The sequence below is a fragment of the Anguilla rostrata genome, chromosome 5, assembly GCF_018555375.3.
Source record: "Anguilla rostrata isolate EN2019 chromosome 5, ASM1855537v3, whole genome shotgun sequence".
Lineage (NCBI taxonomy): Eukaryota > Metazoa > Chordata > Actinopteri > Anguilliformes > Anguillidae > Anguilla > Anguilla rostrata.
This window is the reverse complement of record NC_057937.1, coordinates 58679282-58706352: the sequence shown is the minus strand read 5'-3', so window position 1 is coordinate 58706352 and position 27071 is coordinate 58679282. Positions and strand designations below refer to the sequence as shown.

General features: G+C 46.0%; 3 protein-coding genes across 20 annotated transcripts in view; 2 read left to right on the top strand and 1 right to left on the bottom strand.

Moving 5' to 3' along the window:
• The first annotated feature begins 1483 nt into the window (after positions 1 to 1483).
• slc38a7 (solute carrier family 38 member 7) lies at positions 1484 to 14203 on the top strand. Its single transcript, XM_064338027.1, has 11 exons — positions 1484 to 1707; positions 3175 to 4064; positions 5113 to 5311; positions 6498 to 6642; positions 7329 to 7427; positions 8470 to 8527; positions 8844 to 8942; positions 9611 to 9774; positions 10304 to 10503; positions 11389 to 11443; positions 11823 to 14203. Exons 2-11 carry the CDS (start codon positions 3789 to 3791, stop codon positions 11935 to 11937), a joined length of 1410 nt encoding a protein of 469 aa, XP_064194097.1. The 5' UTR covers positions 1484 to 1707; positions 3175 to 3788; the 3' UTR covers positions 11938 to 14203.
• Positions 14204 to 16024: 1821 nt separating this feature from the next.
• Positions 16025 to 23005, bottom strand: si:ch211-122f10.4 (cathepsin A-like). Its single transcript, XM_064337392.1, has 11 exons — positions 22643 to 23005; positions 21824 to 21935; positions 21317 to 21454; positions 20796 to 20957; positions 20577 to 20668; positions 20275 to 20359; positions 19908 to 20060; positions 19168 to 19328; positions 18163 to 18325; positions 17807 to 17896; positions 16025 to 17508 (listed from the first exon to the last, which is right to left on the bottom strand). Exons 1-11 carry the CDS (start codon positions 22807 to 22809, stop codon positions 17425 to 17427), a joined length of 1407 nt encoding a protein of 468 aa, XP_064193462.1. The 5' UTR covers positions 22810 to 23005; the 3' UTR covers positions 16025 to 17424.
• A 1034-nt stretch (positions 23006 to 24039) lies between these two features.
• Positions 24040 to 27071, top strand: part of cnot1 (CCR4-NOT transcription complex, subunit 1) — a 35046-nt gene continuing 32014 nt past the window's right edge. For 10 of the 18 annotated variants that reach the window (XM_064337386.1, XM_064337378.1, XM_064337375.1 and 7 more), the window contains exon 1: positions 24193 to 24489. The gene's annotated coding sequence lies outside the window, so the exon portion shown is untranslated. The other 8 variants (XM_064337381.1, XM_064337380.1, XM_064337379.1 and 5 more) reach the window with 6 other exon arrangements.

Genomic DNA, 27071 nt, shown 5'->3' with positions numbered 1-27071 from the left:
AATGCTAGGGGAGAACATTATCAGCGATGTTTAGAACTCAAAATGTCATCAAAACCAAAACTGAAAGTAAATGCTCCGTCATATTTCAATTGACAATTTCAGAAAATAACTTAAAAACAAGCCTTCAGGCATTGGTAAAAGTATTCAAATTTCATGTCACTGTGTAATGTGACCCTTTAACATATGGCATTATATGTTTTGCTGATTCTATCTATGTCTAAATTATATTCATTCAAAGTTGTTAACTTTGGCTGACTTTGCAGAATATTTGACCCCATATGAACAGTGGATATGAAGAAACTCCTCTCCAAATGTCTGCATTACCTGCTTAACTGTGGTACACACCCATCAGTAACTCAAAATTCAACAGACGTCAGCCAGTATTTCTGACTGAGGACTAAGGACGTCCCTCCTTAGGGACCTGTAGGATGGGGTAAATAGTAATTATTTATTAATAATAACGCAAAAACAAGCAGTGCCTCGGTATAGATTACTTGAGTGGTAGCCTGGCAGCACAGTCTGGCTGACTCGGGGAAACTACAGCGCATTGAGAGGACAGCGCAACAATCGTACTGCAGTCTACGAAATAGACTGAGCCAGAGCTACACTTCCCAGAAATGACACAAATAATCCATCCATTGTTCCCCGTGCTACAGGCCACGGACCTGGAGAGGCATGAGTTGCGCACCGCCGTTCGGTAGCCAATTTATTCCGCCCTGTCATAGTCCGAGGGGCAAATTACTGATAACACATACCACACCGTCGCATTTTACATGCGAATTACGTGATCACCCTAGTTAAAATTCCAGCTTGGTTTCAAATTAGTACATCTGTCTTGGATATGTTCACGCAGGCAACAAGATAGTTGAGATGGCATCCATGCTGGCGAAGACTATGTCCAGCTGGTGGGCCAGCTTGGTACGGACAACAGACCGTCACCAAAGTCCAGATGGTATATCCAGATGGAGCAGAAGCTGGTTCCAGCTAAGATTCCATCTTAGTCTCGTAGCTGGAATTAACCATAATTGCATATTTACCCATACTTAGCTTCAAGTTAAAAAAAAAAAAATCTCGTTTAATGAGCATCGATTAAACGTTTGCAATGGTTGCTTTTAAACTATTGAGGTTTAACTACCGTGTTTGTGTGCTTAGTTATACAGTAAATTTAAATAGACCTCTTTAAATGTTCAAAGATCAATTAAGTCGGTGGTCTTTCCGTTAATCCTGTCCTGTCGTCTATTTTTTCCTCTCCCGCATAAAGTAACGTGACGAAGTTTGTTTTATCTAATCTCTACGAAAGTGTGTTGCAAGCTTCACGTACTGTTTCTAACACCTAGGAAATAACCATAGTATAGCACCATATCTGGATTATTGATGGTTTATAACTGCTAACTAAAGTCTCATACAATTAAACAACATCCCCCACTACCCACCGCGGCTTCTGCGATGTCATTGGACGGAATGGTCACATGAGTATCACATGCTCTCGCTGTTATTGAGATCAGCAGGAATGAACACTACTCGCTGCATTACAGCCCCCTGTCTCAGATAGCCGGGCACCCGGGCAGCTAGTGTGTGGTGTCACCGTAGCGGTGAAACAGGACGAGTTTGAAATAAATTCCCAGTTACTACCGAATATTTGAATGGTCTTGCGGGTTACCAAGGCTTTCGTGTTTGCGATCTACGCTTGGATGAAGAAATGACAAGGTCGGTACCAATACGATAGGTCCTCATTCCAGTAAATAGCTACGTTATGCGAATATGTTATTTGTTATGAAATAGCACAGCGTTTCAATTCAGCGTGTAAAACTCAGTCTACCACTGTACTTTGGTATGTTTAAAATTGCTGCGTAATTTTACTAGTTGGCTAATTTGCTACTGCAGCAAAGGCAGGTAACTAACATCACGGCTTTGCCGGCTTGTGCGCTAGCTATCTGTGATAGCTTAATCGTGTTTCCCTTGTTGGACCCATTGTTGTCTGATTTGGGATGGTGCACAGAATCCCTCTTTGCCGTAAGGTTGCAGAACCATCACATGTTAACCACGATTATTATCCTCAAACCACTCTACGCTGTTTGACTGGGGCCTTCAATTAACGAGGCCACTTTCAGGCACTGGGCGAGCATGTTTGGGCGAAGTTATCTGTGTTTTTGGTCTTTCCGGCTAACGAGCTGAATCAACAATTCCCACACCCCGAATACCCATTTCAATTGCCATATGTTAACTTGCTTGTCTTGTATATCGAAGGCGATTCTTTTCTTTTTCCGCCAGACTGTACAGCCCAGGTCTAACAATCACTGAAACCAACGCGTTGACATTTTTAAGCATGTAGAGGAAGTGGACTAACGCATAGACGGCAAAGATGTGGGACGTGATTATCTCACGTGATGGAGGGGTAGACCGGGACTGCCGTGCGTTATTCTTTGCGAACTGTCATTGTGCAACATGACATACACGCAAGAATGCTGACTGTGTCGCGTATAGATTTGTCTAGGGGAAGTAGGGACAGAGCGTATTAGTCAGACAACAAAGTAATGATCAACTTGGAAACTATGGAGGTTGGTTGGTGCTGGGGGAGTGTAGATTTTATGCATGTCAGTGCATTTCTGTACTCCACACATACAGCTTTAAGTGTTCTAGTCACAAGCCAGCAAGGTTTATGACAATGCGGTGTAGTGTGGTGACACATCTCGTGATTTCCCAAGGACACTGGCATGGCTCTCCTGAGAAGTGCACTGTACTGCACTGCAAATTAGGCCATTTTTCATGAGCTGTCTGTATGTTTACAGGTCTATTACGTCTTCTTTCGTCCACAGCATCTGGATGGCCTGACTGCCTTTGTCCACCCAGAACAGTGGCTTAAGACAAGCGAGAGCATAAATAACAGAAAGTGAATCGGGTGCAGATAGAATTTTCTCATATCCGTCTTGCAGCTTGAGAGGGCGCTGAAAATAACAGTGATGCAGGCAACTTGGCAAGGTAGAGAGCGATTACAATTACCGTTGCCATAGTGGCAGAAATCTTTTTTTTTAAATATACGGCTGCCAAGATAAAGAGGTAAACTGTGGAAGCCTCTTTTTGGCATGGTGCAGAAAAGTGTGAGGGCCATGTCAGTGACTGTATGTGTGTGGTGCTTTCCTTCACTGGGTGTTTTTTTTGTTTTTTGTTTTTTAGGTTCCTGAAAGGGCTGGAAGGTGTGTGCTCGGACCTGCCCTTCCGTGTGTGAGCCCCTGGGGGCCTGGCGGGACTCTGGAGGTGCTCCGTGTGTGGAATTCCTGGCTGCACCGGAATCCCTGTGAAAATGTTCCGAGGACCAACGCACTTTTGTCTTTCGCCTGTGTCTCCCTGCACCCCCCCGGCCCCCGGCTTTGCGATCGTCTGCCCTCTGCTCTCTTTTCCCGTTGGCCGCTGGCAATAAGGACTTCTCTGAACGGGGCACTTGGGACATCTTACTCCAAAATCGGGTGTGGGGGGGAAAAGAAGGGGGTGGCCCATCGAGAGCGGCCTGTTTTGTGAGTGTTGTTAAATCGCACTCAGTTGCCTGAATCTGGTGTTTGTGTGTTTGGGAGGGGGAATCGGCTCTGAATTCAGTTTTCTGGGAGGGGGAATCAGCTCTGAATTTGGCGGTTTGCTGGGAGAGGGGGGGAACAGCTCTGAATTTGGCAGTTTGCTGGGAGAGGGGGGAGCAGCTCTGAATTTGGTTTTCTGGGAGAGGGGGGGAACAGCTCTGAATTTGGTTTTCTGGGAGAGGGGGGGAACAGCTCTGAATTTGGCGGGCTGCGGCGAGGATGTCGGGGCCGGAGATGGCGATAAACAGCGAGGCGGGCGACTGGGGCGGGAGCGATGACGCCGGGGAGCGCGCCTGGCTCCTGCAGAGCCCCAGCGTGGAGACGGGACCCCCCCCGCGCGAGCCGGAGCGGGAGAGGGAGGGGCGCGGGGGCGGGACCTCGGCCCTGGGCGCCGTCTTCATCGTGGTCAACGCGGCCCTCGGCGCCGGGCTGCTCAACTTCCCCGCCGCCTTCAACGTCGCCGGCGGCGTCACCTCGGGGGTCACGCTCCAGCTGGTAAGAGGGGAACGCTCGGGGAACTGCCCCAAATTCTTGCGCTCGGGCCGTGGAGTCTGGGCACAGGCCCGTGGAGTGTAATGGGGTAAGGGGATTGGGAGACTGCACCTGCTTACAAACTAGGGATGCCTCGTCTGTGTCTCGTATTAACTGGGACATCCTGCTTTTACGCCGAAAATGTCCTGCGTTCCATATTTGGCACTTTGCAGAGAATAAGCTACCAAAATAGTGGTTGCTATGTGGTTAACATGTGGGGCGGTAAAGCATGGCATAAGTAGCTAGGGGCTAAAATGCATAAAAATACAGGTTTGTAGTTGTTTACATACCTGTTTGGGGAAAACATAATCAAGACATCTGATGTGCGTGACACTTACAGTACAATGTCCCTTTTAGACATTGAATAAGTTAGGCATTCAATGCGATTGAGTCCCTTTCAGTCTCTATCCTCTGCCTGATACGTTTCAGACATGTTTATTTATGGAACAAAATGACAAGCACTTAGAGAAAGTAGCAAGATGTTTTTCTGTTCCGCTGACGTGTTTTTTGTACAGGACAAGTAATGGTTAGTTAACAAACATCGCATTGATTGATGCCGGAAGTTTGCTTGAAGGAAAAAAGGCCTCAGTGGCTGTTGCGGGCGAAGGTGGTGATCACGCACAGCTGGGGTCTACCTCCAGGCTCTTCTATTCTGCTAGGACTCCGACGACCCCAACAGTGAGGGCCTGCCACAGGCAAAGCCTGTCTAAAGACATCCCGATTCAGCTCCACTTATTCTCACAGTAACCCTCAGATTGAGCATGCTCACACTCACAGAGGGAGAAAATGCACATTTAGGTCCGTTTTGTTTTTAAGGTTGAATATGGTGAACATTTTCTGGTTACGGATTCGTTCTGGTGCTGTTAGGCTGCATGTATGCATTTTTTTTATACCAGGACTGACATTATTTTTTTCCGCTGACGGTTCATTTTTTTTTCACGTTCTGTATATTTAATTAAAAACATTTGCGCGGCTGATTTAACTGAGATGACTTCCTGTCTCCCTCCTGCAGTGCATGCTGGTCTTCATCATCAGCGGTCTGGTGATCCTGGCCTACTGCTCCCAGGTCAGCAACGAGACCACCTACCAGGAAGTGGTGCGGGCGGTGTGCGGGCGCGTCACGGGGGTCATCTGCGAGGTCGCCATCGCCGTCTACACCTTCGGCACCTGCATCGCCTTCCTCATCATCATCGGCGACCAGCTGGACAAGCGTGAGTGTGTGCGCCACGCGTCCTTCCTGTGCGGCCGCTTGACTGCGCGCTGTTCTGAGCGTGGCTTTGCGCTACGAAGAATCTGCCCAATGCTCTTTCACTGTGCCGGATTGTTGCATGTATGGACCATATTGTTTGGTCTCCAACAATGAGAAAAAGCAGCACCTTCCTTATATACAGTTTATTGCTTTCTGTTTAATATAAGTTGGCCATTGCTCTTGTTTTGGAGAGAAATTCTTGAGCATAGAGGATAAGGCCCGTTAGGAAATCTGACACGGTTTCGATGCCTGATGCAGATTTGACGAAGTTTATTAAAAAATATACGCGCAGTGATGGAGAGATGGAGAGATAGCGATACGATCTAACAAAGCTTTCATGCACAACTGCCTCAAAGGTTTCGCAGAGTCAGTCGAACCCGGGCAGAGCCTAATCCGGGAGCTGTATAAGGGCGTCTGCTAAATGCCGGTACTGTAATGTAATATTTTCAGCCTTAGCCAGCGCAGGTGCCTTTGATAAACTCAACAGACGCCTTACAGGTTACCGGTTGGAGATGTGGCTCTCCTGTCCCAGCTAGCTGTGCTCTGGCACTACTGCGTGGCTTGTATTGCCGGAAAATAGACATTGGCTCGTGAACAGGTGCGCCATGGGAGTGCACCTTTCATCTTGTGCCCTTGGCAATTCTTAAAAAAGGTTGCATGCGAAGGAATTGATGAGACTGTACCGTGTTTGTCTGTCTCGTTGTTCTGCCGATGTTCAGAACAGCTAGCGAAAGCAGCAGTAGCTCAGGAGAGTTTCTGGCCTCGAGGCCTTGCAGTTTTATGTGTTCCGAAGGTCTGAGCTTTATAGAACAAACGGGACACGATGCGATGAGTTTTATTTTATTTATTTATTTTATTTATTTCCCCAGAGCTCTCCAGAGCGCGTTCTGCCTTTTAATTTCAGTGATTGTCAGAAGAGTTCTCCAGTGCTGTTACCCTGGCTGTCAGTGCTCCTGGGCCTGTGTCAGACTCACTCACGCACTCACGGGCTGACTGGTCTGGCCTGTGCCTGTGTCAGACTCTCAGATTCAAATTTCAGAGTGCTTTATTGGCAGGACAAATATAGGCACAAGCAGCGGCTGCATTATAAAACTGTTCACCACTATACTCTGTGCACACTCTCTCTCTCTCTCTCTCTCTCTCTCCAGTGATCGCAGCCATGGCTCACGAGCCTGAGGGGGTGATGGACGATCACTGGTACACCGACCGCAGGTTCACCATCGTGGTGACCTCAGTGCTGGTCATCCTGCCTCTCTCCATCCCCAAGGAAATTGGCTTCCAGAAGTATGCCAGGTGGGTGTCCCCCCCCCCCGCCTTCTCCCCCCACACACCAAACCCCAATGGCCATCCCAGAGTTCCCCGGTTCAAAACAAAGGTTGTCGGAAAAATCCGGCCTGTGATTGACAGTTAGTGAAGTGATGGCGGAATGTCCTCATTAACGGTCAGATGCCTTTGCGGTCGATAGACGGACGCTGTGGCAGGTTGAAGTGAATGAGTCACTGGCAGCCCACCCCCCCCCCCCATCTTCTGTCACTGTGCCAGATCTGTCTCTGTGTGATGTAACTGGAGTCCTGTTCCGTCACTGCGGAATATGGGCCACTGGGATTCACACTTACCCTTGTGTAACCTGGAAACACGTCCGTCTGCATTTTAGAATGTTTGTCGTTTTTCGCACCAGTGGTAACCAACCCTGTTCCTGGAGATCTGCCATCCTGTAGGTTTTCATTTCAACCCTGATTTGGCACACTAATTTGACTGTACTGATCAGCTGCTCAGCAAGATCTTTGCTGCTGAATGAGGTGTGCTTGGGTTAGGGTTAGAGTGAAAACCTGCTGGATGGTCGATCGCCAGGAAACTAATTTTTAAACTAATTAAATACCTATGATAATTGTGTGAGAATGGTTTTGCTAATGGTTCTATATTTTATTTTGGCATATGGCTATGCTTTTTCTCTTAGTTGCTCTTTTTCCTGCTTGCAGTGCGTTAAGTGTCGTTGGTACCTGGTACGTGACCGTTGTCGTCATCATCAAGTATATCTGGCCGGACAAGGAGATTTCACCAGGTTACATTCCCACCAGGTAGGCCTCAATACACTCCTCAAGAACTACGTTTCCCACAATGCTTGGGGAGCTGGGGCCATCTTAACTTCATAATGGCCCACAGTGGATACTGGCTCAATACCCTTTACCCAGTGAGACTTCCACATTAGTAATTTTCTAGCCAAGAAGCGCACGTGTCATTAGGCCCACGTTGGTTGGCAAGGTGATTAGTCTGCAAAGGTTAACGATTCCCGGAGAGAGGCCCGGCGGTAGGTCCTAACTGCTCACTGCGGTATTTCCCTCCCAGAAGAGAGCGAGCTTAATTAGGCGACGGGGCGGGAGGCATGGCATGAGCCAGGGTTGCCAGATCCGTGGAGAATTCCTCGTTAAGGAGGCTCTCATCGGCTGCCGTGATCGGCAGCTACACATTAGCACGCTGCAACGCTTCCTCTGTCTGTTCGAGAGGGTGCTGAGAAGCGCACGCTTCACCCCCGAGAAGCGCGTGGCCGGCCAGCCGCCGACGCTTTTCCCTTGGCTGTCCTCTTGCTGAGTCGTGCGGCTGTCGCACTGGTGGCGTGCTCCCCGCGCACGGACTGCAGAGACAGACTGCAGACTGCACTTCACTGGCGGAGGATTCAGGCTTGCTAGACGCTACATGGCCCTGGTCCAGTCATTGATCCTGGACTGTGGGGGTGCGCCACTGTCACCCTGTCAAACACCCCCCTCCCTCCCTTTTCTCCTCCAGTGTTCGCAATGGTACATGGTAGGTTGTCTGGAACTCAGCTACACGTTTATACGTCTGTACAAGCTGGGTTGCTATGGGGCAGCAGTGTGGTGTACTGGTTGTGGAATAGGCCTTGTAGCTCAAAGGTTGAAGGTTCGGTCCCCAGTTGGGACGTTGCTGTTGCACCCGTGAGCGAGGAACTTAACCTGAATTGCATCCGTAAAAATCCAGCTGATTAAATGGATTGTATGTAAAAAAATGCAGTTGTGTATTTTGCTTTGGATGTGAGTATGTGATAAGTGCAGAAATGTAAAATGGTTTCTCAGTGTTTGACAGACATCTGCCTTTGGTTTGCAGTCCCTCCTCCTGGACAGACGTGTTCAATGCTATGCCCACCATATGCTTCGGCTTCCAGGTGATTTATCTTCTGCGACTTTCTGCAGTGTGTGTGTGTGTGTGTGTCTGTGCGTCTGTATGTGTGTGTGTGTGCGTATGTGTGTGTATATGTATGTATCTGAGTGTGTTTCAATAGAGATGGTTGTGTGTGTGTTTCAGCAAAGATGGTTGTGTATTTCAGTAGAACTGGTACTGTACAGTGGAGGTGTAACTGTGTGTGTATGTGTTTCAGTAGAGATGGTTGTGTGAGTATTTCAGTAGAGATGGTTGTGTGAGTATTTCAGTAGGATTGGTACTGTACAGTGGAGGCGTAACTGTGTGTGTATGTGTTTCAGTGCCACGTGAGCAGCGTGCCCGTCTTTAACAGCATGAGGAAGCGTGAGATTCAGCCCTGGGGGGGCGTGGTCACGGCGGGCATGATCATCTGCCTCTTCGTACTATAACCGGCAAGGGTTGGTTTCTGATTTGTCACAACCATGGTTCACCTTTTATTTTCAGTCTGCTTCTCACTTACACAGCCAGCCGGTTCCCCGCTCTTCATTTCAAGGTCTGCTTCTCACTTTACACAACCACTGGTTCAGCCTTACATTTCAGGTCTGCTTCTCACTTTACACAACCACCGGTTCAGCCTTTCATTTCAGGTCTTCTTCTCACTTTACACAACCACCGGTTCAGCCTTTCATTTCAGGTCTGCTTCTCACTTTACACCACCACCGGTTCAGCCTTTCATTTCAGGTCTGCTTCTCACTTTACACAACCACCAGTTCAGCCTTTCATTTCAGTTCATTGCTTTTTTTTAAAACTTGTTTTGTATTTAAAGCCCGTTGTTCTCAAGGCTGTCCAATCAGAGCTCTTAGGCTAGGTCACCTGACACAGCCTGTGCACCTTTGAAAAGCCTGTTAAAGTATGGAACGCAGTGCAGGAATCAAGGCTGACTCACAAAAACGCTGTAAAGGCGTGCATGTGTTTTTCCTTGTGTCATACCTTATGAACGCGTCACTGGCGTGCTGTTGTATGTTGTGACTATGATATTTAGAAGTTTGAAAGGAAGATTCTTTTCAAGGTTAGAGGCGGGGTCGCGTGAGTAATTGACAGGTGGTGACCTCTCCCTCCCCCAGGTGTCTGCGGCTTCCTGTCGTTCGGCTCCACCGTGAATCAGGACGTTCTGATGTCATACCCCTCCAACGACATCGCCGTGGCTGTCGCCAGGGCCTTCATAGTCGTCTGTGTGGTGACATCATATCCCATTCTGCACTTCTGCGGAAGGTATCGCTGAACGGCTCCTCACTGTGTGTGCGCATACAATGTTATGGCGCATTCAAGCAAAATTAATGACTTCATATTTTGTTTCTCTAACCTTGAATCTGTATTTTTACTTTATTGGGTACTTACTTTATTGGGTGCTTTTTTCCTGCCTACTAAGAACTCATACACTATAGTGGCAGTGTAATCCTACAATATTTTAAAGCTCTTTAGTGTAATCAGTAAAAGGCTTTTCTTTTGATAAAAGCAACATGCCAAGAGTTCACTGGGAAATGTTTTGCAATGCATGCTGGTGGATGGTAGTTCACTACCATGCAGGGTACGTGCAGATCAGCTGGTAAACCTACTGGACCAATGAGATGGCGCTGTTTCCATGCAGTGGCAGTTTGCTTTAAAGTAGTTGTAGTAGTTGAACTGTCCGGATGCACACACGTTGTGCCAGTCAAATATTGTGTTTAATGCGCCATGTTGTTGTGAGCGGATGGCGGTTGTGGGTCACGTTATGAGGCGCCGTTCTCCTCCGGTCCTGCAGGGCGGTGCTGGAGGGCCTGTGGCTGCGCTTCCGGGACGAGCCGGTGGAGGTGGACGTGGGGCGGGAGCGGCGGCGGCGGCTGCTGCAGACGGTCACGTGGTTCGCGCTCACCCTCCTCCTGGCGCTCTTCATCCCGGACATCGGCCGCGTCATCTCCCTCATCGGCGGACTCGCCGCCTGCTTCATCTTCGTCTTCCCAGGTAGCCCCCCCCCCCCCCCAAGGAGCCAATCGCTGTTCGCCGCCAGCTCGGGGGAAATGAAGCACAAAATTTAGTTGTTTTATTTTAATAGATCTCATGGAACGCATTGGGCCTTTTTCAGCTCACAAATTGAGTCTTGTTTCATTTCCTGAATTGACTGAACTGACAGAGAACTGATCCAAACACACATCTTATTCACACACACTCGTCTTCTTCCTCCATCCACCATTTCCTCTTTCCATCATTGTTCTTCTTGGCAGCGGCCACTGGTGACCTACAGATGGAGAAGAAAAAAACTGGTTCAAGATGCTATTCGTCGTGGACCTGATATAGATTGTTTTTCATTCACTACTCACTTGCTACACACCAATTCCATTTTAATTAATTCATTCATTGTTTGCACCCAGTGCCATAGCAGTGCACATGTGAAGTTATTTTAACAAACTTCATGAAAGGAGCATGATTTTATTTCACATTTTTAAAATGATTTTTTTTTTTGTTTTTTTCTCCACAATTTGGATTCATGTGTGTGCTACAGTGCCCCTCAGGTCAGCATAAAGAAGCCAGTGCTTCTTCCTCAATCTGAACAGCTTCTTCATGAAGCTGTCCAAACAGACTGAGAACAGTTTTTATTTCAGAGTTAAGCTCCCTCTTCACACTTTGGTACTGCTTCTTGGACACTGTCTTTCTTTAGTTTCCTTTAATTTCATCTTGTTTATTTCCCCCTTTTTTCTCATGTAACTGCCGTTAAAGATGAGGCCTGTTTCTATTTTTTTGGTTTCTGGTTAGCTTTTCTCCTCCATTGCCGATGCTGTTCTCTAATTGACGGTGATTGTGGTGATGGCCTTCATCGTGGACTAATGCTCTTCTACTCCCCCCCCCCAGGCCTGTGTCTGATTCAAGCCAAGCTTTCGGAGATGCAGGAAGTTCGACCCGGAAGGTACGTGCAGCTTTATTCCCTCTCCCACCAGCAGAGGGCGCTGATCTCTGAGCTCTAGTTGAGCCTAGACCAGGACTGGCGAACCCTGCTCCTGGAGATGTACTGTAGGTTTGCCAATTCAGCCCTTCTTCGGTGCACCTGATTCTACAAATGAGCAACTCAATAAGATCTCTAGTTGTTGAGTGGGGTGTGCTTTGTTTGGATTGGAGTCAAAACCTACAGGACGATAGATCTCCAGGAACAGCGGTTGGTAGCCCGGGCCTAGATTTTGCCCATATTGCTCTTTTGTGAAATCACTTCTGCTGTGCTGTCAGGGGTTAGAGGTCAGAGGTCAGATAGCAGGATCCCTGGGCTGAAGTGCGTTCTGTTCTCTCGGCAGCTGGTGGGGGCTGGTGTCCTACGGCATCTTCATGGTGACCATTGGAGCGTTCATCTTTGGGCAGACCACAACCAGCGCCGTGTTCCGCGACTTCCTCTACCACGACAACCAATAGGCAGCTGGCCGGGCGCGGGGTGGAAAATGAGGAGGTGTGGAGAGAGAGAGAGAGAGATATGGAGGGGAGGAGTGTGCGAGAGGGGGAGGGTGGATGGTATAGAGAGGAGGACAGAAGCTGCTACACTGACCTCAGGAGAGAGGCACAGGTCCGTGCCTCAGGTGCACTGCCAGACCTCCCTTGTCCCTTCATAGTCCTTCACCCTCCACTCCGACCTCTCTCCCTGACCTCCCTCCTTCTCTCGGGCTCTCCTTGGACTCCTCCTGCATGCAGCCTCCCACCCCTACCGATGCATCGCTGCCACCAGTCTCAGCGCAGTCACCTCCTCGGCCCCTCGTGACGCGCTGGCACCACGCGTGCCGGACCTGATAATGTAAACAGGGCCTCGTCCTCTCTCTCCTCCTAAGAGCCGCGATGAAGAGGAGCCACCCGGAACCCCACGTCCTGATTGGCACAGCCGGACCTGAGATGAAATCTGATTGGTGGTGAGGGCGGAAGGCACGACAGGCGAAGGGGGCGGGGCCAGTGGAATTGAAATTATGGAATCAAACCGATGGATTTAATTTTCACAAGGCGGACACCTTTTCTGATTAACTGTAATTGCCTCTGCTGCTGGGATGTGTTTGATTTTATGTTTTGCTGCTGAACTGGAGACCCTTAATATCAGATGATCATTATACCGGTTGTGGTCCCTCCTTCCCTCCTCTCCTCTCCAGTTGTGCTAAAGATAGACCATTGCCAAAGTACCACAAAGCAAACACAGGAAGCATGCCACTTGGTAACATGGTCACTGCAGTTCTGAATCCTGACAGCAGGGGGCACTGTGAGCAGTAAATGCATGTTTAGTCTGTCTGTTGATCCTGGCTTTCTTCCCCCTTGGCCTTGCATTACGTTCAGAGTTCACACTAACACATCTGGTTCACTGACCCTGGGCCTGGTAAAACTTGAGTGACAGTTAGAGTTTGTTCAGTTCACCCCATCAGTTGAGTTTGGTCAAATTTGGGGGAGAAAAAATATTATGAATTCTGATGAATCCCAGAGAACCCTTTTTAAATTTGCTGCCACTAGCAAGATGTTTAATGTACATGCTATGGAATGAAAATGTAAAATAGATTTTTTTCCCTCAGTTCATGTGACAAACAACTGACCATTTGACCCCACTGCACCCCCAATGAAAGGCCACATTGTTTCCAAATCTGCCTTTGTTCACCTTGTGGCCTATATAGGTGTCCTGGCAAGGTCCAGAAGCGTGGGCATAGTCTATTTCAAACCTCTGTTGTACCTGCGTCCATTGAATTTTCCTAAAAGGACCATGGGCTGTTTTTAGTATCTCATGTAACTGCCTGTAAGGAAAACTGACTTACATAATGTCTTTAAATGTCTGCCAGAAAGAAGAACAACAACACTAATGCTCGTGCTGGTGATGATTTTAGCTGAATCAACCTGTCATGTTTTTATACTGCTGAATGTATAAGATACAAGGACAAGGAAACAAGGGTCCTATGTAAAGGGATTACGCTCCCTCTTATTGGATGGGTTTCATATTTTTTTTTACAGAACATCTGAACAGGTTTGACCATGTAAAGCATGACATCACAAATATGGGATTCGTATGTTCTATAGAACTGGACATTCCAATGATGATGTAACAATCACTACTGGTAACTGAAAGCAGTGGAGGTCTAGAACACTGACTTTGAATTTTGAAAAAGACATTCCAAAAAAAAAAAACCTTCTGTTAAGTCACAGGTTTTCTCACCATCTTCCTAACGGAAAAGGGACACATGCCAGTACAGAAGGCAGTCCTGGTGGCTTCCTCAGTCATTATTAATAGCTTGGTTCCGTTCAGTTCCAAGCCCGGGCTGGAGACCTAGCTGAGAAGCGAGAGATGTGAATAATTCATGCAATCAAGGGAATTATGTAGTACAGTCAACAGAGGCCCTCTTCGTGGGGTGTCCGAAAACATCCAGTCTGACTTGGAAGGGGATCAAGGAAAAGGGATGAATTCTGGGACTGAAAAAATAGCTGCTTGTGAACACTTGTTTTTAGGCAAGGGAAATACTTGTTTACACAGTGGAGTAAAATTGAAGTTGTTTACTTGAATTTAACTGGGTGCAGGGTCTGAAAATAACTTTCTGGCTCACCTTCCAAGGGCAGGTAAACATGTAAAATTTACCAGATTTTTTTTTCCTTTTTGTTTTTTTTACTGGCCAGCAATATTTGCATGTATTATTTCATTGAACAAAATAAAGTTTTTAGTATGCCATTTCGTGTTTAGATTTGATTTTGAAATGACAATTACAAAGAGAAAATATCAGACTTCCAGCTTTTCAGTATTTTTTTTGCTTTTTGAACAATTAACACTATTAACTCTTCAGTGTACAGAGTTTGTTACAGCCATGGTACTGTCTGTGGTGCTGTACAACAGCCAGGATCATGGGGCACCCTTGTCATTATTGTGCAAAATTCATCTTCCACCCAGTTTTCTTCTTCTTCATTTTTTCTTTTTGGTGACCTAACCCCTTCAGGGTGTCACCATATGTAATTGTGGATGTTAAAAATGAATTAAGTTCTTCACAGAATGACAGAGAGAGAGAGAGAGAGAGAGAGATGACAGAGTTCACTTGATGGAAAAACTCAAGAGAGAAGAAACTGCAATGCCGATCAGCCAATCACAGGCCTAAGATCTGTGAGTGAACGCGGTGCACAGTGCAGGTCGTATCATCGTTCCCACATTCTCATCTCTGCCGCGGAAGACATAGCTATTTACGCCAAACGTTAAGTTATCGTTTCAGAAAAAGTTACCCGAATTCACCGTTCATTGCAGACCCTGGCTGTATGAACGTTTGCCCCATTCCCTGAGCTTCTGCATGTTTCCGACGGGAATCTTTCCCTTGCTGTATGTTTTCAGTCGTGGCCATTTTCCAGCAGCCAATCGTGGCTATTTGAACCCACCTACAAGCTAGGCGAACTCCCCACCTGTTGATTATCTTACACTGTTATTCCCCGGAACGTGTGCGATTCCGGTTTTTGCGGCAATCCACACCGTAATTACACACTTGACTTGACTCGCAAATGCTTTTGAATCCTCGCATTGGGAATCGTTGTATTAGGATTCTATAGAACGTTGACGGGTGATTCCCGCGCACACTCCCGGACGGATTAAACGGTCTTCACCGAAGGGTCGGCTCTTGTCCAGCAGTCTAGTGTCTAGGTAGGAAATTATGGCTCAGTCACAGGTGCATTTGAGAAGCTTTAATAAAGTGGAAATGTTGAATTGGACTCCCACACACTAAAAAACCCCTTTAAATTCAGTGTTTTGCCTTTTCAAGTGAAGGTCTGTGTGACTGAAACATGGCAATCGACCGTTTTTCTCCCCCTAAGTATTCACTTAAGAGTCCCTCCAGCTGTGTGCAACCAGTACAGAATCCTGAGTCCAACAGGACACTTGGCAAAAAAAAATTTTCACCCTTCCCTCAAATTTTTAAAATCAACATTTCGGAGATCTGTTGAAGTGTAATGGGACTTGGTCAACTGTTTTTGTGCCTTTGTTTTAAATTTCATCCAAATAAAAAAAATTTCCCCCTCCTTTTTAAGTATTTTTTTAAAAATGGCGATTGGCCCTTTTCTGTCCGGTGACTTGCATTACCGCCTTGTTCCCTGCAAAGGACAGCGCATTTCTCCAGAGATGGGGCCATTGTGGGTGCCCACCGGCTGCTCGGTCACAGAAAAAACATCCAGGAAAAGAGGAAGAACGCTAACACGCAGCTGATATTGCCAGTGTACCGCAGAATCTGTGTCTGGCGCTGTCTGTACAGGATGTGACCACATACTCCCCCAGGGCAAAACACAAAAACCATTTAAAATTGTTTATTTTTGGAATGCTTTCCCTCCCCTGGGATTTAATCCCAAACTTCAGACTCTCTCTCATCACCCCCCCCCCCCCCAACTCCCCTCCCCCAAGTAGCTCCTCAATCCATACAGCAGTACAGCATATTTGACATTTATTGCATGCGCAAAATACTTCATAGTAAGATCTTACTTCACACATTTCAGTATGCACAAGAGAAACGAGACAATTGGCCAGTTCATACCAAGAATGTTTTATTAGGAAACGAGGATTTAAAGACAAAAAGAAAAAATTGCACTGATTCGATTGCCTTTAATGAGGGTATTCATCCACAACAGTGCCACCTACACGTGACACCTGAAGGGTGAGATATGACAAGTAGATTGCTGTGGTAATATAAGATAACAGAGCTACGTTACTCTCATAAAGGGTCAGGCTCTCCTCACCATGATGGCAGTCAGTGATTGGCTGTTCAGAGCACAGCAAGCTGACTGGCTGAAATCACGGAGTCACTAATGACAGCTCCAACCATTCTGAGGGTCACACAGCCGTACTCTCCCATCAGCAGGATGGAGTCCTTCTGAAACTCCTCCCCTTTTCCCTTGTTGCCAGGGCAACACAAACCCCTGTGCTCTTACCCAGAAAACACGCAGCATAATTCCCCAACGACATTACGAGACCACTGACCATAAAAAGGCACAACTATGACCGCTTCATCGGAATTGCCTTCCCAGATGAATTTAGAGAAGGCGCAATGTAATCAAAATAAGACACGAATGACGAATAGATGCTCTTTTGGACAGACAGCTATTGGAAATGGCAACTGCAAAGATCAATTAAAAAGCTATGTTGCATTGAACAAGCCACGGCAGGGCAATGATCAGCGGTGAATGTTTGTACGGATTAAATGACAGTACAGTGCAGTCCTTGCTCAGTGGGCTCATATTAACATTCATTTCCTGTTAAGTGCAATTAACTCAAACCTGAGGCACATTAAAGTGATGTGGACATGTTCCAATCCTCACAATAAACCTCTATCTGTTCCCATACAGTCAGGCCAGTACCTCTGGAACTAAACACAGTGAGCCTGGAATCACAGTTTGGGCTCCTGATAAATTAAACATATCGTTCTTTCCCCCTACCCCCCACCCCCAAGAAGGGAGAAACTAGGTCAGGACAAAAATCAGTCTAGACATCATTGGTTATTCTGGCACAGGAATGAATATATTACCTTCCTGAATGTGATGTTTCTCAAACGCCATGATTTTTGTGTTTTAAAAAGATAATACAAATACAAATCAGTTTAGATGGTGCCAAAGAACCCCAATTATCTCAAAGCCATTTAAAATGGTTGTATCCCTTATAAGTTACACCGTGAAGTAAGTTGAAAGTAAGATATCGGGAACAAAATGATTTATATTGTGTTCTCCAAGGCTGAGGTAAACAAACATACAAAAATAGACAGCTGAAAATCAATATGATAGGGCACACAAACATTTGAGGACAGCTGGTTTTACCTTAAAGCTGCTGCTAGATCTGTATTTCTAATTAGCACTCTGCAGCAATGATCTCTTGTTCTGGAACAAGGGGGAGTGGTCAGAGAAGTGATTGACGGGGGAGAAAAGTCCCGAGCATGCTCAGTAAGGGCTGTTGGCCAGGAAAGACTGGAACATGTGGAGGGCGGGTCCTGGAGCCCACTGTGGTACCATGTGACCTGCCCCCTAAGAGAGAATCATGGGAAATACATTACAATGATTACAAAATTAAATTTAATACTTTTTTTTTTATTCAGAAATTAGCAGTTTTCCCTCAACAGCCTACACTCCGTGGAAAAGAAAAACCGTTTCACTTGATAACGTTAAAGATCACTTTCCTGGCCCTTAGGCTCTTGAATGTTAGATTGTTTATAGCCTGAAAGCTATTTTGCTTTGGAATGACTGACTGAGGCAATCATTTTGCATGTCAATGATTTGAGTCAAAGCCAAAAAAGTCTTACACTACTGAATATACATCACTCACTTTCACCGTCAGGAAGGTTATGTTGCCAAATTGTTGGTAGAACCCGGCGACTTGTTTGTCGTATAACCAGCGCTGGTAGCTGGCGGTTTCCTGCCGTTCAAAATAAAAGCGTGTTAGAATCAGACCACGCAAAAAGGCATTGAAACTACAAAAACAGATATAGTCTGAACATTTTTTTAAATATTGTAAAGCAGTGAATTAAAAACACACCTAAATGGATCAATTTACTTATTAAGTCAGCAGTACCTAAGCATGTCAACATATAACTGCCACAACCTGGATATTTCCCCCCACTGTAACAGCACCTTGCAGTAGCAATGAAGACCCCCCCCCCCAGTGCATCGCCAATCACTGACCTTCTGGTTGAGCTGCTCCACGAACCACTGGTCTCCAATGAAGTTGCAGGCCATGTCCGTGTCCCCGTTGTACACCAGCGCCCTGAGGCCCAGGCTCAGCAGCTTCAGGTACACATCCCTCACGGTGCTGTACTTCACCTGGTACTGCATTCCAACCTCGTCACTGAGGGGGGAAAAAAAACGAGAGCGCACACCCGCAGTCAAGGAAAGGGGACGACGCAGATTACCGCTCGGTCCAAAAAAACAGGCACCGCTCTGTAGCAGTGGCCTGCCTCACGGGCAAACCGACAACAGGCCATGAACCAGGTGGTGTGCAGGCTGGCGTGCTTCAAAACAGACACCTACCCAGCCCTGGGGTTTTCCGGGAGATGCTAAACACACAGAGTGGGGTGTCTCTCCACAGGAGGGACAGAGGAGTGAAAAAGGACTACGGGACTTATTTAGAGCAGAGTCAGATTCGGGTGGTGGAGAATAGCTTCCTGGTTGTTGTAAAAATGTGCCTGCCGTTTGCGAACAACTGGAATGACAGGCACGAGGTAGGCCGGAAGGCCTACTCACATTCCCTGAGATTAACCAAGGTAATGAACAACTCGTGACTCCTAGCCCCTCCTAGCCTGCTGAATACGGTGTGCCAGTGTGTGTGTATGACTACGATGCACACATATACGTAGGTGTGAACACGTTCTCAATTAATGAGCTGTGTGGGCAACAATTATCTTTCAAAAAATAAGTTGAACCAAACGAGCAAAAATAAAAATTTGCTTGATTTAGAATTATTATTATTTTTTAAACCGATATTTTATCCTAAAGGCATCGGTTAAAATTAGGAAAAGGGAAAAGAGAGCGATTCAGCATCACAGAAGCACAGTCCCCGTCCTGCGGGGTCTCGCAGAAAGACTTAAAACCGCCCCTGAGGATCCCAACTCAACCCGTCTCCCGATACCAGAGGGAGGGAGGAAGATCCCATTGAGGGACCGGGGGGGGGGGGGGCGGGGGGAGACCCACCTGCAGATGTCCCAGGGCGGCAGGGTGTCGGGGATGTGCAGGGCCTTGCGCACGTCGCCTCGGTTCAGCCAGTTTATCTGCGCGGTGCTGTTGATGCAGGGAGGCACCCCCCGCAGACCGCCCGCCGGCACGCCGCTGGCCCCTCCCTCCCTGGAGGCCAGCTGCCACAGCAGGAGAGAGAGAGACACGGAACAACACGCGGTTGCCATGACAGCGGCAGGATTCCCTCCCTCACAGCTGACAGGTCGCCATGGATACAGGCGTCTTAACTAAGCCCACGGTGATTTTCAAATGCCCAGTCCCTGCTATCAAGAAAGGCAGACGTAAAACTCCTCCCATCCACCTGGAAATAATGAAGCTCGTTTGGCTTGCATACAGGCCAATTCCACAGCAGCAGCCAATCAGGGAAAAGTTTTCCTTGCATCAGGCCAGGAAACTGTATTTTAAAGTTTGGCAGAGGGACAGAGAAACATGGGCTGTCAGTCCTTTACTGATTGAAACCAATCATTGAATTTTCCACTGGAAAGGAAAAACTTGCATTTGGCACAAACATGATTGACAGCTCATTGTAGCTCAGTGCATTCTGGGCTCATGAAACCTCATCACCAGCCTGAAGTCTGCCTTTCTTCAGCACCTGACTGTTTATGGTTCAACCTGGACCTGTTGTGGTAGTACAGTGAACGACCGGCGGTTATTCCCCTGCAGGGTGGGGGGGTGGGGGTGGGGGTGGGGCTGCTCACATTGTCAGTGCTCCACTGCTTCCTGTAGTTCCTGAAGAGGTTGAGCATGGTCTTGTGGTACGACCTCACCGACGTCGCCCCCCCGGCGCAGTCCAGGTACAGGGCGTACTCGTTAAGGCCCGACTCGTAGATAATACCGAACGCCTCGGACACCTGCAACCGTGGACACGGAGACGTGCAAAGTGAGGCACCTTTCACACACTTCAAATTCAGACACAAACAAAGAGAGGCCCAGCCATCAGAACATGCCAATCGATCTCCTGCCAACACCTCTGCAGAGTCAGCATGGCAGGACTGTCTTGTGATGTCATAAAAGACTTGGCGACCTGACCGACTCATGCCGCACATGATCGTTGCCGTCGGTTACCGATTGCACGCAGTCCGGCTGGCTGCTGTTGTAGAAGTTGCAGGCGCCGTCTTTGCAGCAATGGCTGTTGAGATCCGCCCACAGTCTGCAAGAGACAGAGGCAGTGTGACTGGACGGGTAACTTCTCAGGTATTCCCCAACAGACAACAGCAAATACTGGGCTGCTCTAAGTCAAACAGGCAGGCTGGTTCAGGATTACAACAGCCGTGGCTCTGTAAAAAAAACACACCCCCAGGTTGCCTGCATTCTCCATATTCCCAAACAACACGAATAATAAACGAGATCGTTTGAAAGTGCCGTACTGCTCTCCGAAGAGGCCGTGGTAGTATCCGAAGTAGACGAGCGACTGGTCGTTGAGGGCGAAGCTGCTGATGCCATTCCCCACTCCGAAGCCCTGTCACAGAGAGTCAGACGGACACGTCAGGCAGCGCCTCAGCGTCTCAGACACGCGGTACAAGCAGCGTCGCCGCGGCCACTTGTATGGTTAGGAACCCGACCGTTACTGGAGCGAGAGCGGTTACCTTTAAATTCATCTTAGGGGCGCTCCCGGCCGCCACCCTGAGGCTGAGCGTGGGGGCGTAAATCCCGCCGTAGCTCTCCCCGAACACGTAGAACTCGTTCTTGGTGAAGTTGGGGAACTTCTGGAAGAAGCTCTGCAGGGCCAGATAGTTGTTCTCGGCCACCTGAAGGACAGACACGTTTTGCGGGGGCCGCGTCAGAAAACGTGCCAAGGACGCGCGCTCTGTATTCAGCTCCGTGTCTCGCTCACACGGCTTCTGACAATTCCTGCTGCAAGATGCAGGCTTATTTCCAAGCACCAGTTCCCTCAGACAAGACACCAGTGCCTTTCGTAGACTCACTCAAAAATGAATGCCAGGAAGAAGACGGTGCATTTTTTTAAAGTTAAACACCTAACATTTTTAATGCCAAAGATCGCAAAAAAAAATTCTAACCACTACCCAAAGGAACTAACCGTGCTTTTCTAATAGCCTACATGTTGCTGCACGAAGCTCAAAATGCATCATATTCATGTCATACTCACCTCATCATCATCCGTTTTATATTTCTTATCATCCGAGTAAGAATATCCCACACCAACAGGTGACTCCAGGTACAGCACGTTAGCGACTTTGTTCCAGCTGAACTCATTCTGATACAGGGTAGCACCATCGTCTGCCACCTGTAAAAAGGCCAAAAACAGTCATGAAAAAGCAAAATATCTTTCCACTTTAAACCGACTCAGAACTTGGCCTCCATTCGCCAAATCTGAAGATGCTAAATTTGAATATGTGAAATTTTGAGGATTACTTAGTGTTATGACTCACAAAAAAAATCACAAAATGACTGCAACAATTGTATTAGGTTTTAAATTTAAGTAGCATATTTGTGATAACAGCCTTTCTGCTTGAGTGACTCTACATGCATTTAGTTGTGTGCTTGAAAGAGTGTAACCATGATGCAGTCTTCACGGTGAAACAGGACTGTGGTGCTGGGCCCAGGATAGATTTGCATTTGACGCAGGGGCTAACTAGAATACACGCGCACTCACGTGAAAAGGTCCGTTCTCAGAAAGGAACCCGTCCAACGAGCTGCATCCCGGACCGCCGTTCAGCCAGAGAACAACGGGGTCTTTTTCTGGGTCCCTCTGTGACGTCACGAACCTGTCAGCGCATCGAGGCGGCGAGAACACCCACACAGTTTATTCTCCATAAGTTATGATGTCACGAGTTAATTTTACAATGAAACAATTTGCTTGAGTTGACAGTTCAAAGTTCCAGTTTACTTCCGTGCTATCAAGTTTAATGTAGGCTATTAACAACTAGCAATAAGTAGGCCTACTGACATTAGGTTTCCAGGCATGATGAGCATATTAATGTGATCACATCGCGATAGAGACCGCAAGTTTCTGCGATCGCCCGGAACTTGAGAAATCCTCCGTGCCACAGCGACTGCGTGCTACGCGAGATAGATGCATTACCAATACGACATAAGAAATGGTCTTGCAACAAACCGCTGTTTAAATATTCTTACAACTCACGTATAGATATTTGTTTTGTTTTTTTGCTTCTGAGGCAAAGTTTTTCACCACCCAGCGTCCCAGTTTCATTGCAGAGGTCGACCACGCCACACACAGCCTTCATTCTACTAAGGGGCTGTACTCCTCTTTGAAACATCGTGTTAAATTTACTGCTGGATTGTTGATTTAAAATAGAATAATACTTTACTGAAATACCACGCATTGTGACTTGTGAAGCTAAAAACGCGCCCGTGGAACCGGTTTTCCGCGTTGACAAAAGATGGCAATTGTCACGAGGAAGTAGCTAGCTAGCCAACTGTGCAGCTTAGCAAATAACCTCTTTTAGCTTACCAGTAATGGAGATACTTCCCAGAACTCGCTTTGAGGTAGCCGGACCACTGTGTGTAGTTGGGCTTAAAGGACATTCCAGGTAAGTCGGTCACCTCATCCGGATCGTATACAGCCCAGGTGACATTACACAGAACCAAGGAAAAAAATGCCAAAGTACACAAACGCATTCTGTCTGCAGTCTTCAAACAAAATCAAGGAATAGTCTTTGTAAAATGAAAAAAAAACATACGTTATAGGTGGCACACAGATGTCTCCAGAAAACTATACTAACTAGTTAGCTATATAATCGCAGTTCCCAAACAGCACCACTAACCGCTTTGATTCCACATACCATCCGTGTACGGTCAGTCATATGACCATATCACATGCACATCTAGCTCGTCACGTGATTGTACGAAATAGTAGCCACACCCCTTTCTGCACGCACTGCTTGTGTGTGTATACGCCCCTTGTTCTGGCGTAGACAGGTGAAACATAAACATACCGCTTTTAAAATACATTCAACTGTAGTTTTATTAATAGCTTAGGATACCTAAAGAATAATTTTGTTTTTGCTCAAAACAGTTCCAATGGCACAACGTTTTCCTTAATTTACAAGTTAATGTACAAGTGGGTATTCAAAGTACAGTATCGAATGGAACAAAATTACACAGTCTAACAAAAAGGTCTGACAAAAGAACAACAATAATATTGTTGCAAAGCAGCCAGAACTACAGTAATTTCTACGAAATGACAAAACTAAAGTGGCTATCTCTAAGAACAACAAACGCTTATCCAAGTCTGTTAACATTTGTCTTTCATTTGCTAACTCTTCTAACTTTTATTTGCTAAATTCGAATCACCTAATTTCTTCGGTAAATGAAAAAAAATATTTTCATACAAATAATGGAAATACCAATGTTGACAGTATTGAATAAGCATTTGTTGTTCTTAGAGATAGGTGGTTAGGCACTTTGCTTTTACTATTTCGTTACTGACATTCTGCCAACACGTGGCTGAATACGGAACAAAAGGGAAAACTCGTGATCACGTGACAGCTATCCAACGATTATCAAACATTTACATTTATTTATCGATATCTGCTGTTTCGCTTGTTCTGGTAAATTTGGCGTAGCGATTCCATTAGTTCCCTGTGGCTTCATTTTCTTCATTAATCAAGTAATAAAGTGTCCTTGAAAAGTACGCAGTTCTATGTCTGTTTACTTGACTTTGTCTTTCTTTTAGCTGTTTTCAAAACTTATCAGTAAATAAGTGCGGTTTACTGTTTTTGATACTCTGTTCTTAACACCAGAGTTCTCTATATTTTTGTTGAACGAAAAAACTAGACGCAGTCTACAGGAACTGGTTGGACTGAACCATTTTAGCTGTTTGAAGGGGGACTCGTAACTTTCCCCCTCCAAAGCCTTGCCAGTGGTCTCGCTCTAGACACACAGTGAGAGTGTGGGGATGGGTTGGTAAATTTTGAAACATTTTTTTATTTTTTTGTCTGCAAGAGAAAGTACCATGTTTTATTTAAAACCCCCGCCTCTCGACAGGTATGGGCGTAATCTTACCGCCTGCTTGCATTTTTCGTGATTTTGATGTGTCCTTGTCGTGCACTGGTACCCCTGTGCATTCAAAATAGTTTTTCTTTTATTGTTGTTTTCTTTTTTTCCGAGTGATGTTGCGGTGTCGCGAGCTTCAGCTCGAGCTCAAGAAGATGGCGCTGTGAGCGCGCGCGAGGTATCCGTCGCCATTTTATGTTGGGAAATCAGACCGAATTGGAGCGAAAGCGACGGTTTATTAGTTTCGATTCTCAGAAAACGTAAAAAGAAATGTCCATCGGCAAATAAATTGGGACCAGCAAGGTAACGGTGACAACAACGGATACTATAACGTCTGTATGTCTGGATACCTATTTGTCAAGTGAAAATTGTTCAGGCAATGCGGACATCATAGCCAACCAGCAAGATAGTTTCTAAGCTACCTTTCTTGGCAGTGCAAATGTATTTCCGAGGTTCCAGGTAGTTAGCTAAATAACATTTTTTTCATCCTCTGGATCGGATTTACTAAGACTACTGTCTCTGAATTCACAGTGTGTCTTAAATTAGTAACTGAAGTATAACGTGAACTGCTCAATGAACGACTTCGTGGCATAGCTAACATTATGTAGCTAACGTTGCCCGGCTAAGCAGCTAGCTGCGGTTTGTAGAACTCCATTCGTCGGATGGTGGATGCTAGCTATGTAGCTAGCTATCCACGGTCAGGCTAACCGGCTAGCGACAGGAACAAAGGCTGAGCTGGGCCTCAGAAAATTATTTTTTTCTTCTAACAAACATTGTTTGCTCCCTACTGGTTAGTTTCAAATTAAACAGACACAGAATTAACTTATGTGGGCTAACTGGCCATCGCTGATATGTAGCCAGCAGTTCATTGTTAGCTAAATGGTTTATTTCAACTTGTTTGTGGCGACCTAGTGTTACACCCGATGCGTATCAGTGACTGACGCTAGTGGGGTTAGCGAAGTCATTCTGTCAGCGTGGGAAGTACCTAGCCAGTGTCATAGCACAGGTTTGTGTTACGACGACTAGCTGTCCACCTAGGTACATTTTGTATTTTACCTGACGTAAATTATAATTCGTTAGTGAACCAAATGCCCAGGTGGCCAGAATATTTGACCTGCATGTTAGACATATGTGAATTCGTCATTTCTAGTCCAACTGGTTAGTTTGGTGTCATATTTAATAGTAGCAATGGCTAACTTTGCAAGCCAAATGACTATAATGTAGCTTGTCTGTAAAGCTAAGACCGATAACTTAGCCATGCATCAATATTGACCCAACGTTATCACAATGTGACTAGAACGACGGTGTCAGGTATGCATATTGGGTCGTTAACTTCTGTGAAAACAAATTTACGTTAGTTTAGGTACTGCTAGTTTGGCCTTCGAACTCCCTGTCTGAAAGTTGGGGTTGGAGATTTGTTAACCTCTGAATAGCTGCACGGCAATAGGCTATATTAGCAAGCTATTTCAGCGGTTACCGCGATAGCTAATGTTAGGTGGCTTGGTTATGTCGGCTAAGGTGGACTAACGTTATAAATCATAGAGAAAATGGTTCGTTGTATTTGTAAAAATGTTGGCTCACGACTGAATTACTTTTTTATAGCTAGTAGCTAGCTGGCTAACTAATATTATCAGACGGGAAATGCCTTTAGCCAGCTAACGTTAGCGCTAAAGTAAAACTCACTTGCTGGGTTATCGAACGTGGCCTAATCGTGCTGTAAGTTAATTTTCAAGTTGATTTTGACCGGATACGTGCATAGCAAGCTCTCGATGTGAGGAAATTGCAATCAGTAATTTTGCTAGCAAGTAATTTTACTTAACTACATTAATGGGTAGATGTAGCTATATGTCCAGCGTGGGGCCGTTAGTTTTAAAAGTGTATGTAACAAACCAAGACCGTAGCCTTTAATGGTTTCAATCGTGTTCTTTTTCCCCCATTGAAAAATAATCCGAATGTTCAGGTTATAACCGATTTGGTGGACGTTTGAATAACACTGTGTCAATTAAGCTGTATTTTGTATGGGGGGTTGAGTTAGCAAGCTAAATAGTTCGATAGTTTTCTTATGCTTAATTACACAGATAAGGAAATATCTTGTGATATTGTCCTAGTTGTACATCGGATTAATCCCATGAAAAAATAACGTTATTTTTATATAGTGTCGTAACATTACATATTTAACGGCAATTTTCTGTACTGCATTTATCTTTACTGAGTCACTCAGGGCTACAGTGCAGGCCTCGAGGCCTAGTAATGACGAGCATTTGCGCAGTCCTGGAGTAGCGGTAGTTTTTTGGTTTCTTGGTTTTGTGTATATTATGGATTATTTTGCTTTGTTTATATGAGATATTCTGTGTTATTGAACATCAGTGGTTAATTGCCAGCAGGTTTGCCCAATGTTTTGAAACTCGCCAGCAGCACTTGATTGAATGCAATTGTGCCATTACTCGTTGAACGGATGTTAGCAAGGTAGCTAACTTAACTAATCCCTGATTGAGTTTTATGAACGAGCAAGCTAGGCACATATGGATGTGCACAAATCAATATGTGTAATTGTTCTAACTTATACATGTATAGTTTTATAGCTCCACAATGTTTTCAGACGAAGTGACGTCTGTTGTTAAGTTGTAATGAACAGGCGAGCTTTCGCTTTGTGAAATTTTCCCAGTGACAGCATTGTAGATGTGATGCCTTAAACGTGCTCTCTATCAGCATCTGTGTGTATATATTGTTTGTTCACCTGGACATAATACCCACTATAGGATTCCTACAATGCCAGCACCCATATGTTCAAAGAGTATTTTTGTATGTGACTGTTCATTTCCCTGTTTATTAGGGGGTGGCGAAAGTTCAATTTGATTTAGATTATTATTTTTTTAAAAACATTT